At 52.9% G+C, this 16,163-nt stretch overlaps 2 protein-coding genes across 2 annotated transcripts in view; one reads left to right on the top strand and one right to left on the bottom strand.

The window, feature by feature from the left end:
* Positions 1–2,602, top strand: part of ZNF609 (zinc finger protein 609) — a 49,000-nt gene extending 46,398 nt beyond the window's left edge. Inside the window, exons 8-9 of the mRNA XM_014309001.2 lie at positions 1,304–1,459; positions 2,537–2,602. Coding sequence (XP_014164476.1) covers positions 1,304–1,459; positions 2,537–2,602 — 222 coding nt within the window. The remainder of the gene's footprint in view (positions 1–1,303; positions 1,460–2,536) is intronic.
* Positions 2,603–3,848: 1,246 nt separating this feature from the next.
* Positions 3,849–13,175, bottom strand: OAZ2 (ornithine decarboxylase antizyme 2). Its single transcript, XM_031061037.1, is given in 5 exon segments — positions 3,849–4,605; positions 6,298–6,383; positions 8,183–8,358; positions 12,956–13,036; positions 13,038–13,175. Coding segments are annotated over 5 exon segments (600 nt in total). The 5' UTR covers positions 13,161–13,175; the 3' UTR covers positions 3,849–4,471.
* Between the last annotated feature and the right edge of the window lie 2,988 nt (positions 13,176–16,163).

Here is a 16,163-nt window from a genome sequence, read left to right as displayed (position 1 = left end):
CCCGGAGGTGAGGAGGGAGGGGCTCCGCCCCTGCCGCACCTCCCCGGGCCGGGCCCGGCCCGAGGTGCCCGGGATGGGCGCTCACGGGATGCCCTCGAGGGTTTAGGGTTTGCCCGTGGCTGTTGGGGCTCGTGGGAGCTGACTTGCCCTTGGGTCGTGGCAGGATGTGACACACCGGGATGCCTGGGCTGTACAAGACGTGTGACTGGCTCACATGGAGAAGCGCTGGAGACTCCTTTAGACATCAGTTGAATGGTGTTAATTGTACTGCTTGACGTTCCTGCCGTGATCTGAGGCAGACTCTGTCTTCTCCCCTCGTCGGACACACACTGACTCCCCACCCCACCCCTCTCTGGGGAGTGGGGGAGCTGGTACCTGCGGATATATTTATTCTACTGAGCACCAGCACTTGGGGTAGAGGCGACTCACCTGCCTGGTGCATATGAAGAGGAAACAGAAGCACTGAGGTTTCTTGATGAATTTGGGACCCTGCCGTGTCTCTGTGAGCTGCTGCTTCACGATAGGACTGGGGGCAAGCAGGGACTTGGAACATGGGGCCGAGCCTGCCGTGTGGCCACAGTCTCAGGAAAGGAAGGAAGGACTGGCTCACAGAGCCTTGGCGGGTGTCAGGGGGCTGGTGGGAGCCAGGTGGGTGGGAGGCAGCCTGGCTGGGGGCAGCTGTGGGGCTCTCCCAGTCCCTGATCTGGTCCTGCACCCCACAGCACACACAACTCTGTGCCTGTGGGCAGGAGCAGCCAGCACGTGGCCAGTGGCCAGAGTGGGGCTGGGGAAGCTCTTGGCCTCAGCAAAGCAGCCTCTGCCCTTGGGGGCTGGGGCTCTCTGGGGCTGGGGGCAGCAGGGGACAGAGCTGGGGGCTGCGTCTGTCACCCCACAGGCTGCCAGGGCCCCCCAGGCTGTGCACGGTCCAGACCTGCCTGAAGCTCCTGCCTGTGGCTTTTGCTTTGGTTTCAGAGCTGCAACTCTGCAAATCCCAGCCTTTTCTCTGCCCCACTATCACGGCAAGTGCCCCCCCCAAACCCTGGGGCAGCACATCCTGCTGTTGGGGGGGCTGTGGCTCCCCTTTTCATCCACCTTTTGCTTTTAGGGCAGCTTCCCCAGGCCGCAGGCAGGGCGCAGCAAGAAACAAGCACACTTAGGTTCTGCCAGAGGCGTGTGGGGCCGTGCCGGTCCCCGCTCCAGCCTCGTGCCAGGGCTGGGGGCACCAGGTCCTGGAGGAAGATGGTTCCCACTCCTGGCTGCTCCCAGCTCTGAGGACAGGGGCTTTCTGGTCCTCTGCCCCCAGCCCCAGAGCGGCTCACCCCAGGCCGACACTCTACCTCGGCCCCGCAGCGGCCGGGCCGCCCCGCCCTGCCCCGCCTCTCCCGCTGCCCGGCCGGGGGACCGGGGCCATCGGTCTCAGTTGTGTGTGTCCGTGTTGCACCCGGCCCCGAGGGCCGCTGTACGGGGATGCTCTGCCTGCTGGGCTCTGTACATACTGTAAAAAGCAATTGTTTGAAAGCTGTTGTTTTGGGTTTTGTTTTCTTTCCCCGTTTCTTCCCCATCCCACTGTACCCAGTTGGAAAAGAGGTGCTGGCTGCTCTCGGCCCGCTTCAGGTGCTGGCAGCACAGTGGCCCCAGCCTGCTCTTGTTGTCTGACTCATTTTTCTTCCACTCTTTGTTGTGTTTGGAAGGAGACGGGGCCGCGTGGCCCGGCACACTCCGCAGGGACAAGGTGGGTTGATGGACCCGCCCCGCACCCGTCACAGAGCCACATGCAGCCACGGGAGCGGGGACTGGCGGGCTCGGGGTGCTTCGGAGAGCCCCACATCCCACCGTGGAGGAGTGTCCCGCTGGCTGCTCCTACCTCCAGCCCCGGCCGGCCCGGCACAGCCGGGCTCCCAGCACGGCCGGGGCCCACAGCGGCTCCAGCGGCGCAGAGGAAGTGCCTGGGGGTGTTGGGGGTGCCACAGGCTTTGCTGGCAGGCAGAGGGGCTCGGGGGGCTGCTCCCCACCTTCCCAGTTGGGTCCCAGTTGAGTCTCCCTTTAGGTGTTAAATGAAACAACAGTTTATGCAGAATAGGTTTGAGGTTTGGCGTTTTCCGGGTTCTCTGGGCCAGCTGCTGCCCGCGGGGCCACGCCCAGCCCCGGTGTCAGACCGTTGGTGTTTATAGCTCGTTTCCATTGGCGTTGCTGTGTTGGGTTTCATTTCAGTCTTCCTGACTCTGGCCTTCTGTAAAGTGTACATTATTACCAAGTTCCTTGTTTTTTTATATATATATATATATAAATATATATAAACACAAACTGTACTCTTCTTGCCTTTGTACATTTAGGCAAGGAGGGAGAATAAATCTTTTTAAGAGACAATCACAAACCTGTGAGGGTGGCTTTTTCTTGCTGTTCCCCCAAGTCTGGTCCTTTATCCCTAAAGAGTGTGGCCAGTTATTTTTGGGGGTGGGAGAGGGGGGTTTCCCCATCTCAGGCATCTGAGAAGGCTGCTGGTGCTCACTGACCCCTGGATCCACCTCTGCCCCAGCACTCGTGGCTCTGGTGGGTGCTGCAGCTGAGCTCAGACCTGGTGACTGGGGGCAGAACCCCCTAGGGCTGAACCCCTGGGCACCAAGGGCCTGCCCTCCACCATGGCCTCAGGGTACAGGAGGTACTGGAGGCATGGGACAGGCACAAGGCAGGGTTTGGCTCCTCCAGCTTTGCCATGGAGGTGATCCATGTGGGAGGCAGCACCCAGGGACATCAGAGGCACCTTCCAGATTTTCCAGAGGTGGTTCTGGAAGGCATTTGCTGATCTTGAAAATCCACATTTACCCTCCTTTACTTGAGGCAGGGCAGCAGAGGATTTGAAATTGTCAGAGATGCACATGCAGTGGCACAGCCTCGTATCTCCAGCACAATGACGAGCTCAGATCAGCCTCACTCCAGCTCCTGTGACCAGAATCCTACATTTTACTGGTCAGTTTTACCAGTGAGAAGAAGCAAAGTGGCTCCCATCCCATCAGCTGGGATGTGCCAGCCACTGGTATGTGTAGGGACACCCAGGAGGCACCTGCCAGTCTCTGGCCAGAGTTGGGGCAGCTCCAGCTACAAAAAGGGATAAAACTGCACCCTTCTCAAGGCAGCAGCAGCACTCAGCAGTTTCAGCCAGGGAACACCCATTCCCAAGGGCTCCTCTTTCAGAGGACAGCCTGTTTGATTTTAAACTGGTAGAGGGTCTAATGCCCTGCTGGAGGGAGCAAAGCTCCTTTCCTTCTTGGTTTCATGGAGGTGAAAGAGGGCAAAAGAGACCCAAATTGATTATTTATTCACACACGCTCATATCCCAGCCCAACCTCTCCCTAACCACTCACCATGGTGGATATGGAATGATGCAGGTCCAGCTTCCCAGTAGAATCATCCGTGAAGGGCAAGGGCACAACAGAACAATCCCCCAACAAGGAGCCAGGCCAGGAAGAGCTGAGGGTACAGCCCTGGGCCACAGCCCAGTTCCCTGGGGCCTGCCAGACAGAACAAGCCCAGATACAGGGCTGGGCTGAGCCATGACCTACTGCTGGCACCATGGCCCCTTACTGCAAAAGCCCCTGGATGGGGAGAATGTCCCAGCACCTGCCCCCACACAACCCTTAGGTTTGGATACAGCCATTGGTGCCATCTCAAGCCTTGAGCTCATCCCTGTGGGAAGATGAGTAGGAGCAGAGGTGAGGGCTTGGGGTTGCTCCAGACCCATCCTGGGGTGGATGGTAAAGGCAGGAGCTTTTCTTGGCTCTTTGGACCATCCCAGCCAGCATGGTGCAGGTCAGGAAACTGCTCCTCCCAAATAAGCAGCCCCAGGTGTGTCAAGTTCATCTGAATGCCCCTTTTATTGAATGCTGTGATAGTGTAGTGGGAACACGGAACAGGGTTAAGACTGCGTAAAACAAAAGCTGGAAGAGCAAGAAGTTTCAAAAAAAAAGGGGGGGAAAAAAAGGTTAGACCAGTTAAACCAGCATTGGAGTGGAGATGTATGGGGGGGTTTAATGTAGTGTTAAAGGATAAACTTGAGTGTCTCCTGCACGTGCCCCACACCAAGCCAGGCTGTTTGTAAGGTCTGGAGTGGGACATGAAGGGGTCGTGTCCCAGCTGAGCCCACGCTGGGCGGGCAGGAGGCACCAGTGGGGGTCGGAGGAGTCCTGAAGGTGGTACCGACCCCGGGGCTCCCACACCATGCAGCTGCATGGGAAGAGCTCCTATGCCAGTTCATAAACATCTTCCTTTTCCTAGTGATGATTACATGTGTGATAGATAGTTCTCTAGGCAACATGTTTCAATGAGAGTCAACTCTGGGGATACACAGCCCAATCTAACAATGAGAAATGCGCTTGCAGTCCAACAGAAGCTCTGCTTCCCTCTCCTCAGGAAAGGAGGTGGTCCTCTCTCCCCTCCACAGCATGTAGGGTCCCTCTGGAGTTGCCCTCTGCAGCTATTCTTCATCGGAGGAAGAGCTCTGATCCAGGGGGTACACCATGAACATCACGTCGGGCCGTGACGGGACAGCGGGATGGCCGGGCCGCACGATCTCAAAGCCCAGGAAGCTGAACGTCTTCAGGAGTGGAGCTACCAAAGAGAAGGAGATGTGTTACCACCAGGAATAACCCTCTTTACCTCTCCCTTGAGCAATCAGTATCAAACTGCGTGGGACACCCTCTGTGAGTGCATCCAGAGCTTCCTATGCAGAGAAGCACAGCCCTCTCCAGCAGGGGTTTTGTCTCCTCCTGTGCTCATTGCAGCTGCTCCTGAGTGTCAAGGGATTTTAGCTGTGCAGCTGAGCAGCTTTGTGCATGCTTCTCCTGTAATGTTTCTTCTATCCCCTGTGAGAAACAGCAATCATTGGTTGTGTGCCTGCACCAGCTGCACATCTCTGCTTTCCCAGGATGTGGGTGGCCATCCCAGAGGATTTGTCCTGCCCCAGCACCCCTTGAGCACCGAGAGAGGACAGACAGCAGCAAAGAGGAATCTCTTTAGGGACAAGGGAGACATTTGCTGTCTCCACAAGGAGGTGCTGGAGCTCAGTGGAAACTCCAGACAGCTCTGCACAGGTCGGGGTGAGACCCCAGGAAAGCCACTTATGGTTCCCTGTGGGAATTCAGAGTGGGGCCAGCCCAGACAGATACGGTTCTGTGGCACTGTGCCTGTGTCCCACCCCTGTGGCACCCTCGGGCAATCAGCTCCAGGACACTGAGTGATAACACAGAGGAGCTCCTGAAGCTATTTTCTGGCAGCACTGAATTCCAGCTGCATAGACGAGGATCTGGACCACTCAGAACTACAAACAACCCCTGGCTGTCCCCTGTCCCCAGCCTCCATGGGGGCCACCTACACAACCGGTGCAAGTGGTGACATAACAGCCAGGACTTGATTTGGAAATTATTCTTGGCATGGTAATGAGGGATGATGACATCTTCCTGGGCTCAGCTCAGCTTTACTAAGGCCCTTCGTGTCGGAGAAGCCAGGACAGCTCATGAAGCTGCAGAGTAAAATTAGAATTGGGGTTGGAATTACTCTCTAGGATACAGCCTGACTCTGGTGGGATTTACAGTGACACGTTCCCAGCCTGGTACATGCCCCAGCCCCCAGGCTGTAATCCCTCACCCAGCATGTCTATCTTTAGACCCTAATGCAGCCCCCAAAGCCATAAGTATCTCAAGTTAGGGCCAGGATTACCTGTAAGCCTGGAAAGGACAGAAGTGCCAGGAGATCTTTCAAAAGCTGATGAATTTCAGGGCAACAGGCTCTAAGTGCTTGTTTTCTATCTAGTAACTCCTCCCTTTCACCTTCCACATCACAGCAGCCTGGTGCCAAACAGAGACTTCACTGCTCACCAAAAGGGGGAATTAACTGACACTGGATGAGAAAATCATCCCAAATCATTCAGAAGCAGCATTTTGCACCAGAGTATTTAATGGCAGTGCAGCAAAGCAGATGAACGGAATCCCATGGAATCCCAGACTGGTTTGGGCTGGAAAGGATCTTAAAGCTCATTGAGTTCCACCCCACTGCCACAGGCCAGGACAGCTTCCACTGGACTAGGCTGCTCCAAGCCCTATCCAGCAGATCTGCTGGAGAAACCACAGCACTCCCTCACCCTTACCCTCCGCACAAAACTATTCCTGTAGGAATTATGCACATAACAATCCCTGCACAGGGAGGGTCCCGTGGGTCTTGCCCTAGGATGACCAAGTTTCTTTACAGCCTCAGCAGCACCGTGTGGGATGTCAGGAGCAAACCTGAGCACAGAGCAGCCCTCACCTCGATCTTCTCTGCTTTTTCTGAAGCAGATGAAGACATAGTTGACTTTCATTTTTTCTTCAGCAAATTCCAGCAGTGCTGACAACCTGCCAAGGAGGGAGAAGACAAAAGGACATCAGCTCTGGGAAGTCCTGTCCTGAGGAAGCCTCTGAGCATTATCAAATTATCAACTGTTTGGATGATTTCGGACACAAAGATTGTTTACAGCGCCCTTCCAGCGAACAATGGGTGCTGAAACAATGGGCTTCCTGCCCTGCAGATTCAGGAGCTGTCCTTGCTCCCAGTCAGGATAAGTTCCTGTCCTCACAGCCACAAACACCCTCCCCACCCGTGGTGCTTTGGGACTGAAGCCTTCGTGGTCAGGAAGCGGAACATCGCAGCTGCTCCCAGGCCAGGCTGCATTCCCTGGCAGTGCACATGGGGCTCTGGGAATTCTGTGCTTTTTGGGAAGGAAAACCGCCCAGAACCGAGCTCGTGGCAGGCAGAAAAGGAGAACAAACCATCCCCAGAGAACATGTGCACAGGCAAAGCCATTTCCTGAGCTGGATGGCACAGCTGCTGCCCCCTGAATCCTCGCTTCCTGCCTTTCCAGCTGGGTTATTTCTGCCACCTCCTGATGGAAGCGGTGCTGCAGGAACCCCTCTGGAGCCTCCAGGGTGGCTCACTGATCAACTGCTGTCACTTGGAACCGCTGGCGCTGCCAGAGCAGTGACAAACAGGCCTTCACTCCACATCTCAGTAACCAGCTGTCAGCGCTGAGCAGGAGATTAAATTTGCAAGGCTTCTGTTAATATGTTAATGAACTACTTTAATTATGGCTTCTGGCCTCTCCTCGGCTGTTTCACCCAGCTAAAAATAACCGGACAAAATTGCGCTTTAAGTCACAATGACAGTGGCAAATAAATCCCCTCCCAGAAGGACCCATTCCAGGGAGAGCCCAGAGATTTACGGGCCAGCTGGAGAAACTACACAAACATTTATCTGGACTCAGAGTCAAATGAGACAAGTGTGAGACAGCAACAACACTGCCACTTCCTGAAGGTGCCCAGCCATGGGTTTTTCCTTAATTAGCTCGTGTCACTGAGGGATGAAGCCTGCTTGGAGATTTAGGAGGAGCTGAGGAATCCAGCAAAGCCACATCTCCACTGCAGCAGAGACCTCTGGCACAGCACTTGGCAGGAAGGAGCTGCTCTGGAAGCTGCATTTACACAAACTTCCCAAAGCAGAGCTGCCTGGACAAAACATGACCAGATTCTGCCAAGAGAAAAATCAGAGCTCCTGGCAGAACCCAGCACCAGCACTCCAAAGAGCAGATCCACCTACTGAGGAGGAGAGCATCAATAGGATGGAGGGGTTTTTAGTTCCCTGAAAGAGAGGAAAATCTGCCAAGATAGGCTTGCCAAGTGGCCAGCAGAAAAATAAAATTAAAAAATAATAAAATATCAGAGAAAATCTTGTTGGCTTTCTATACCAAGTATACAAAGATTCACTCTGCTCATTTATTGCTTGTTTTTCATTAGGCTTGAGACTCAAAAAATGGTAACTCATCTGGAATATCACTGGGGGGAAAATATTCCTATAGAGGACTCCACAGACCAGGGAGCAGAATGTGCACAAAGCACAAGCAGAGCTGCTATTGCACAGCCCATTTTCCCCACACACAGCATGGAATCCCAGGATGGTTTGGTTTGGAAGGGACCTTTAAACATCTTGTTCCAACTCCTGCCATGGGCAGGGACACTTTCCACTAGACCATGTTGCTCCAGGCTCCATTCAACTTGGCCTGGAACACTTCCAGGGATGAGGTGTCCATCCACTATCACTTATGTAAGCAAAGTCCTGCCCTCCAGGAGCCTTGGCTACACCTTTGGGATGCAGAACTTACCCTTCTTTGCTTCCATCAGCTAATAATCCATCAGGGATTTCCACAAAGAGGCTCTGGTTTGAGAGCACTGCATCCCAGGAGGAGGTCTTCACCTCTGTGACCTTGTACTGGAAGTGGACAATGTGAGGCTTCCCTTCATGCACTGGGACATCTTGGCTAACAGTGATCTTCTCATCCTGGGAAAATGAAAAATGTAAAGTCCTGAACAGCCAGAAGACAACTGGAGAAAGCAAATGCAAAGGAATGGTCTTAAGGTTTTACTGAGAAGAGGATTATGCTTTTCCCTTCTCCTTTTGCTGGCTCAGGGACACATCACACAGTTCTCAGCCCTCAGAGTGATTTCTAGCCATGTTTTCCTGTTAAGGAATGTAGTTTTACATATTGACATGATATTAAATTTCTGAGTAAAGACTCCACTCCCTCACTGCAGGCTCCAGCCACATCTGGTGGTGCTTCAGGAACTGCCCTTCCAAGAACACAACTGGACCCAACACCCAACACAGAGCTTCTGCTACCAGAGCCCAGCCAGGTTTGGTGCCTCCCCCATCTCCAACACAGCCTTTCTGTTCCAGGAGTGACCACAAATTGCTTTCCCAGATTTTATGGTTTGCCTCCTGGTGTAAGGGAGGAAAACACAGAGCATAGGGAAATTCCAGAGCAGATCTGAAGCTTGTGAGGAGGTCTCCAGAGACCACAAATGCACATGTCCTTCCCTAGTCCTGCCCCATGAGGATGCCAAGCATGCAGATTACTTGGGATCAGCTCAGCAGTTCCTAGAAAACAATTCAGTGGTTAAAGCCCCATTCCTTCAGACAATTCCTGCAGGCACTTGGCTTGCCCAGTAATGATTTCCATGTTTCAGTGCAAAGAGCCCCAGTGAAAGAAGCAGAGCCCAGAGTTAACACTGTTACTGCAGTGGAACTGAACTGTCCCCTGTGCTTGGTGACAGCTCGTGTGTCCCTGTCCCTCACATTCACAGGCACCTGGGCAGCTCTGAAGGGCAGAAGCAAAGCAGATACCCAAAGTCATGAGAGCACCTGGAGAGCCCCCCTCCTCAGCAGGTGGGTGGGCAGTGGTTCACTCCTCTGGGTCATTGGGTGAGCACTGTCCAGCCTCCAGGTATTTTATTTTAACAGGGTGATTCATTCAGCAGCTCCTTACAAGCCCTTACAGGCTCCTCAAGCCACGGTCCCAGTGCTTTAATTCTTATTACCTCCTGTCTTAAAATAGATGCCCCTTGGTTTGACTGCTGTATGACAGAGAAGCCTCTGAGGACACTCACACTGGTGACAAAGTAATACCATGTGCAAACTGGGAGCTGCTTGGCCTCTGAAAGCTGGGCAGAGGAAGTTGCCTTTCATTGAAAGCTCACAAAGCTGAGCTGAAAAACAAGTTTACACTTCACCAGAATAAATATCCTGTAGGAAACAAGTTTATTCATTGAGTTTGAAGGAAGTCTGAGTGGCTGAGTGCACCAAGAAATGCACTGAGAGCAGCTCCAGTGAGGTCAAGTTGTGGCTGTGATGGAGCCAGCAGAGAGAGGCAGGGCTGAATACAGAGGTTCTTATACAAATCCAAGGGGCTTATGTGTATATCCTCCAGCAGTGACTTTACAGGACCCTTTACAGGTCTTGTTTCAGTGCAGAAAGTGTTTCTGTTCCAGAAAACATCCTTCTCTCCAGCAAAGCTCACAGATCGTGTTTTTCCCATGCTCACAAAAGTAAAACTGGGTGAGGATGGTAAGGAAAGCAGGCTGGGATTGACACATGGGAGCTGTGCCTTTGAGTGGGAAGGGAAAAGCATTCTGAGCCGTTTGGTTCAGAACTTCCTTGTCACCAGAAGTTATGTCCAGTGCCCTAAACCCAGTGAGATTGTTCCACTGAGCCCCCCTGTGACAGCACGACCACAGGGATTAGCAGAACCAGTTCCCCTGGTTCAGTGGGAATTAGGTTTACACAGCCTGGCTGGGCCAGCTGACACTTTATTTCTAGGCATCCAAACAGAGATGCTGGGGAAGAGAAAAGCTCTGTGGGCTGCTCCTGTGAAGCAACAACAGCAGCCCAAAATTCTTTGGAAGCTGCTCAAAGCAAAATCCAGTTTACACAACAAGCACTAGGTTTTAGTTCGCCCTGGAAAAATCCCCACACAAAATCCCCCTGCCACGTTCCTGTGGACAAAACCCCCTGACAGCAGAGTGATTTTACCCTGCTGCTCAAACCCTGGCTCCCCAGCCCTCCAGCTCCATTTCAGCAGTGCAAAGCTGCAAGGACCACTTCCACTTGGTTCCAATTCACTGAGCACAAGACTTCCCAGCCCTGCTCTGCTCCTCAGATGTCCCAGGAAGGATTGGGGGAGGCCCTGGTGTGTTGGCAGGGTCAGAAGGAAGGATGCTACCATCCACCCTGGCCAAGTGGCTGGAGAAAGCTGTGGAAGCACCCACTGTTGCCATGTGCTGCACCTGCAGCCTCCTGGCAGCTCTGCCAGCCAGGGCACATCTCAGCTGTGCAGCACCCCCACCAGTCACTGTGGCACTCCCAGCTCCAGCAAAGCTCCCTGGATGGAGGGCTGAGCTTAAAGTCTCTTAACACAAAAATTCCAACACTTATAGAGAGCCCCAATTTATGGCAGTGGTGTACCTGAGTGCTGCTGGCAGAGGCAGGTGTGTTCAGAAAGGTCATCCCTTGGACTGGAACAGCTGATACAGCTGGAAAAAGGACTTCAGCTTTCAGATCCAGATGCCCTTCCAGGTCATGCTGGTGGCTGCTGGCTGGAAAGCTCAGCTGCTGTAACTACAGCACTGCCAGACTGAGCAGGTGACCCAGGGGACAGACAGAACCCGGGCACCACCCCAAGGTGTGACACACCTCAAATCCTGGGGTCACTTCTGGGCCCCTCATTCCAGGACAGACATTGGGGGGCTGGAGCATGCCCAGAGAAGGGAACAGAGCTGGGGAAGGGGCTGGAGCACAAATCTGATGAGGAGCAGCTGGGGGGCTCAGCCTGGAGACAAGAAGGTTCATGGGGGCCCTTCTTGCTCTCTACAGCTCCTTGACAGGAGGGAGCAGCCAGGTGGGAGTCATGCCCTGCTCCCAGGGAACAAGGGGTGGGATGAGAGGAAATTACCTCAACCATTTCCAGCCCAGAGCAGGTTGGGTATTAGGGAAAATGTTTTCACTGAAAGGACTGTCCAACCCCAGCAGAGGCTGCCCAGAGAAGTGGAGTCACCATCACTGGAGGGCTTTAAAAGCCCTGTGGATTTGGCACTTGGGGACATGGATTAGTGGTGAACATGGGCAGTGCTGATGGAACAGCTGGACTCAATGACATTAGAGGGTTTTTCTAACCCAGACTATTCCATGATTCTTTGCTACAGAAGGGGCTGATTTTCTGACAGATTCTGCCAGTTTTGTCAAGCAATAAATCCAGGAGGAATTCCATCCATATTTCTGGGATGCAGCTATCTGGTTGACATCCCCCCTGCCTACACACCACTGCCAAAATGTGTGTAAGTTCAGTGCTGTACTGGAATCAAACACTCCGAAGTCTCCAAATCATGATTCCTTCCACCTTCCTCCTCCATGCTGAGCCCATTTTCTGTCTCTGGGCCTTGCCTGGTGCACACACAAGGCTTGGCAAAGCTGGCTGGCAGGAGCTCAGGCTGCAGGGTCCCATTTCCCACCCAGAGGGGATTCATTACTTCGCCTGAGCCCTCCTGAAGCTATTTTTGTATCTTTCTTTTGTGACAGGAAGCCCATTGTGCTGCTTCTCTGGAGTTTGTACCCCCAAACATCTGTGACAATTCACCCTGAGCATTAAACTGATGGGATCTTATCACTGGAGGCTCAGAGGTTGACATTTTGCAAGGGAAGCAGGTGAGGAAAGTGCTGAAAACTCACCAAAGGAAACTCTGAGAGCAACTATGAGGTCTGTGATTCTTTCAGGAACTCCAAGAGGAGTCTTTGGGAGCTGTGGCCCAAAAGGGTCTGTATCTTTTCATCAGGTGACGTCTGTGTGCCGCCCACGGGTTAATTAAAAATCAGGTCTAGCACCTGTGACAACACCCCTGGCTCAACAGCCAAATCTGCAGGGTCAGCATAAATTCAGTCTGCCTCATCTAAAAGGAAAAGCAGCCCTTGTCCCAGCAAGGAGACAGATCTGAGCCAAGTCACACAAATCACTCCACAGGAAGGAGCAGCCAGCTCTTCTCATTCGAAAGGAGAGATCCCATGAAATGAAGAGGAACACAAAATGAGACTGCTGCAAGCCTGCAGACACAAACCCTTGCTGATCTTGCCCTGCCTGTGCTCATGTTCTAGAAACAGCCCTGTCTGGGAGCTGCCTCTCCCATCTGCACCTCGGTTCAGGCAGCTCCCAGGCCCTGAGAGCTTCACCTTTCAGAGCAGGGTGCAGGAAGGAGCTTATCAACCCCTGCCTTGCTGCATTTCACCTTTCTGCTTCTCACTTCCTTTCTCTGCCAGGCACTTCAGAAGCCCTTTCACATTTTGATAATGCAGGCTCCACGTACAATAGCTGCAGCAGGCCCCTGGGGACAGGCTAGTGAATGATCTGCTGCACAATGGGCTCTCATTTCTTAATAAACAGGTGATATTTAAGCAGCAGAGACCTGTCTGCAGCTCAGTCCCTGAAAAATTACCTGTTCTCCCACTTATTATCTCGGAGTTCTTTGCATTTATTCCCACCAGACTGTGAAAGGAACTGAACAGAGCTGTAACACAGGTACAGGTGAATGTTTAGATGTGAAATGTGTCTCACCTTATATATCAGAGCTGAAAGAGAAGGATCCCTGCCACCCCCTCGCCCACCGGGGATCTTCGACAGTGGGTGAGGGGCATCAGGAGCACCACAGAGGCCCTGGAACGATGTGCCTGCAGCACTGCAGCTGGGGACAGTTACTCAAAGGTAAAATACTACTGCAAGAAAAAGAGAGAGAACACCCTGTTACATTAGCAGGCATCATGTTTTGGAGGCTCCAGCTTCTCAAACCCCCACATCATTTGTATCCTTGCCTCCTTCACAGCACCCAGATGTCAACACAGAAACCACCCACTGCCCCAGTGGCACCAGAACCCAGTGGCACCAGAACCCAGGGTGTTTTGTTGGGAATGGAGGAGGGGCTAGAGCAGGAACCCAGAGAGTGCTGAGCAACCTCATGCTAATAAGGGAGACCTGGAAGGCTGCCAGGAGCAGATGGCTGGGAACACATGACCAGATGAGCACACATTTTCTAGAGGCAAATATCTACAAATAGATCAACAGGGCCCAGGAGGAGAAGGTTTAAGTTTCACATTTTCAAACCCAGGAGAAGTGAAGGGTTGGTTCTTCAATACACTCCACAATGTCCATGGCAATATTTTCACACACACATGAAGCACCATGCAAGCATCCTCCACACCACCCTAAAAATTACAAGTTCACCCAGGAACTACTTTGAACAGCAAGAAAACACATTTCCTTTGCAGTTTCCAAGTTTGTTTGGAAGTCCTACACATGGTCCTCCAGAATTGCTTTGGACACAGCCTTTAATACCTGCTCTGGTTTTTAGGAAGCTCATCAAAGCAAATTATTTTACTTCTGAAGCCTTGGTTCCCCTCTCAGCACCACAAAAGCTCTGTGCTGAGGCCCAGCAATGTTCCTCCAGCACAGCCTGCAAAAGCCATGCAGGGAAAACAGTCCTTCTCCAGTGCTCCCATTCTGAAACACAGCAGCACAAAGCCAGGAATGAGGCTGAAGGGGATAAATTCTGCAGCTGCTCTGACAGCCACTGTCTGCCCTGAAACTTCTCACTTGAAGTGCTCCCAATGCAGTGTTTTTCCACTCTAATCCCTGTCCACGAGGCAGACAGGCTTAAGTATCCAAACAGAGCTGCACTGTCAGAACCACCTCAGATGCCTGGAAACAGGGAATCAGACTGGGCAGGGCTGGGAGGGACCTTAAAGCCCACCCAGTTCCACCCCCTGCCATGGGCAGGGACACCTTCCACTAGACCAGGTTGCTCCAAGCCCCGTCCAACCTGGCCTTGTAACTTGCCCGTGCCAGTTGCAAACAAACTACTACAAGATGGCATTTCTGAGTGCCAAAACCAACTCACAAGTGCACAAGGCAGAATTCACCACGGATCTCTGCTCACCACCTACCACCAAAGCCATCTTTCTACAGGAAACACTTAATATTCTTCCTCCACATATTCCTTCCCTCAGGTTTGCTAGACAGGGCACTGGGGCAGCATTCCCATGTGCTAGAGCAGGCACCTCTTGGAGAAAAGGCAGTTTCAATACACCAGGAGATGTCTGGGGGCAAAGCAGGGTGTTGTGTGCTCCCTGGTGTGCCCGGGGCTATCAATGGGCCAGTGTGTGCTCAGTAGTAGAGGACGTCGAGAGGATGACAAAGCACTTTGTGCCGTCCCCACCCCCGAAAGCTGTTGGCAGCTTTGTTATTCCCTTCCCTCCTCCCTCTACCCTCCAGCCAACAATGTACTATTGATAGCTCTTTCCAACTTGCGGCCAAGGCATCGAGAAACTGGATAATGAAGTGGAGTTGTGGGAAAAAAAAAAAAAAAGAATTCAAACAGAGAGGCAGCCAAAGACACTTCCCGGTTTCACTTCCTCTGGCACATGCAGAAGTCAAAACACCAGCCCCCTTCAGCTGCTGCCTGCACATTCCTGGCCCAAATCTGCACACCTCCACCATCCTCCCCCAAAATCAGGATCACTACCCCCACCAAGGACTGGGGTTCTGAAAGCAGCACCCTCAGGGAAGAGAGTGCATGTGGGGCACAGATTAAAAGGGCTTTTGCTTTCTCCAGCTGTGCTTCAGCTCACTGGGAGGAAATTCATGCAAACACCCAACAGCATCTGATCCCTTCATCCATCCTTGCACAAACGGCAACTCTCCCCGAGATCTGTTTGTGGCTTAAAAGTTAGGCTTGAGCTCCCTTCTGACGTCTGTCCTCCTTGGAGAAGCTGCTTTCCTGCAGCTTGGTAGAAATTACGATGCATTTAGATCCCCAAGGCCTTTCCGTGGAGGAACTCCTCAGTACGAGCTGCTCGTCTGTGCCCTGCCCGAAAGGGGAGCTGAAGTCGATGTTAAGCTCTCAGTTCTCATCCCGCGGGTGTAATTTTAACTCACTAAGCTCCCAGCGATCCCAAGCCCGTGCCCTGTCCCTGGGAAGTGCAAAGGGCAGCTCAACAACTTCAGAACTCCATCATCGCTGCTCCCAGGCAGCCCTGGCACACAGAGCGAGGCTGAGAGCACCACCAGCACATCAGGGGCTGAAATCGACACATTTCCTCGTGTTTTCGGGGTTTTATTTGTTTTGAACACTTAGACCAGATGGAAGGATCTAGAGAGCTCTCCTGACGTTGGAGAAATGACTGTTTGGTTTGTTTTCCTTTCTGCCCCTTCCCAAAACAGGCGCTGGAGATGCAGCTGCACCTGAATAACAATAATACTAATAACAACAATAATAGTAACATTTATTATTACTATTATCATTGCTGGACGTATATCCAGGAGCCCGATTTGAGGAGTAAATTGTAAATAACCATCTGATGAACACAGCTCAGCTCAAGCAGCTCCCACACATGCAATGGGCAAGAACCGAGGCTGCCCCACACGCATCCTCTGGGCTCCTATCGGCGACAGGGGCGCAGGAAATGACACTCTGGGCACTTCAAACAAGGAACGCAAACACAAGATAGATCGGTCAGCTGAGAAAAACATACAGATCCTGCACGTTCGTGCCTGCTGACACCCAACCTGCCTGGAAAAGCACCTTCCTCCAGGCCGAGAGAGGCGCGGGGTGCGCGGGGAGGGAGCGCTCGGACCCCGCCGCGGCCGGGGCTGCTCAGCGAGGGGTGCTCAGGCCCTGGCGAGCCCAGATCCACCCCCGGGGGGTTCCTCCAGGGGGAAGCAACGCCTCGATGGGGATTTTAAACGAGGAAAGGCGGAGCGGCCTCCCCAC

Source organism: Geospiza fortis, unplaced genomic scaffold, assembly GCF_000277835.1.
Source record: "Geospiza fortis unplaced genomic scaffold, GeoFor_1.0 scaffold317, whole genome shotgun sequence".
NCBI classification, from domain to species: domain Eukaryota; kingdom Metazoa; phylum Chordata; class Aves; order Passeriformes; family Thraupidae; genus Geospiza; species Geospiza fortis.
Note: the sequence above shows the minus strand (reverse complement) of the source record. Positions and strands in the feature narration are given on the sequence as shown.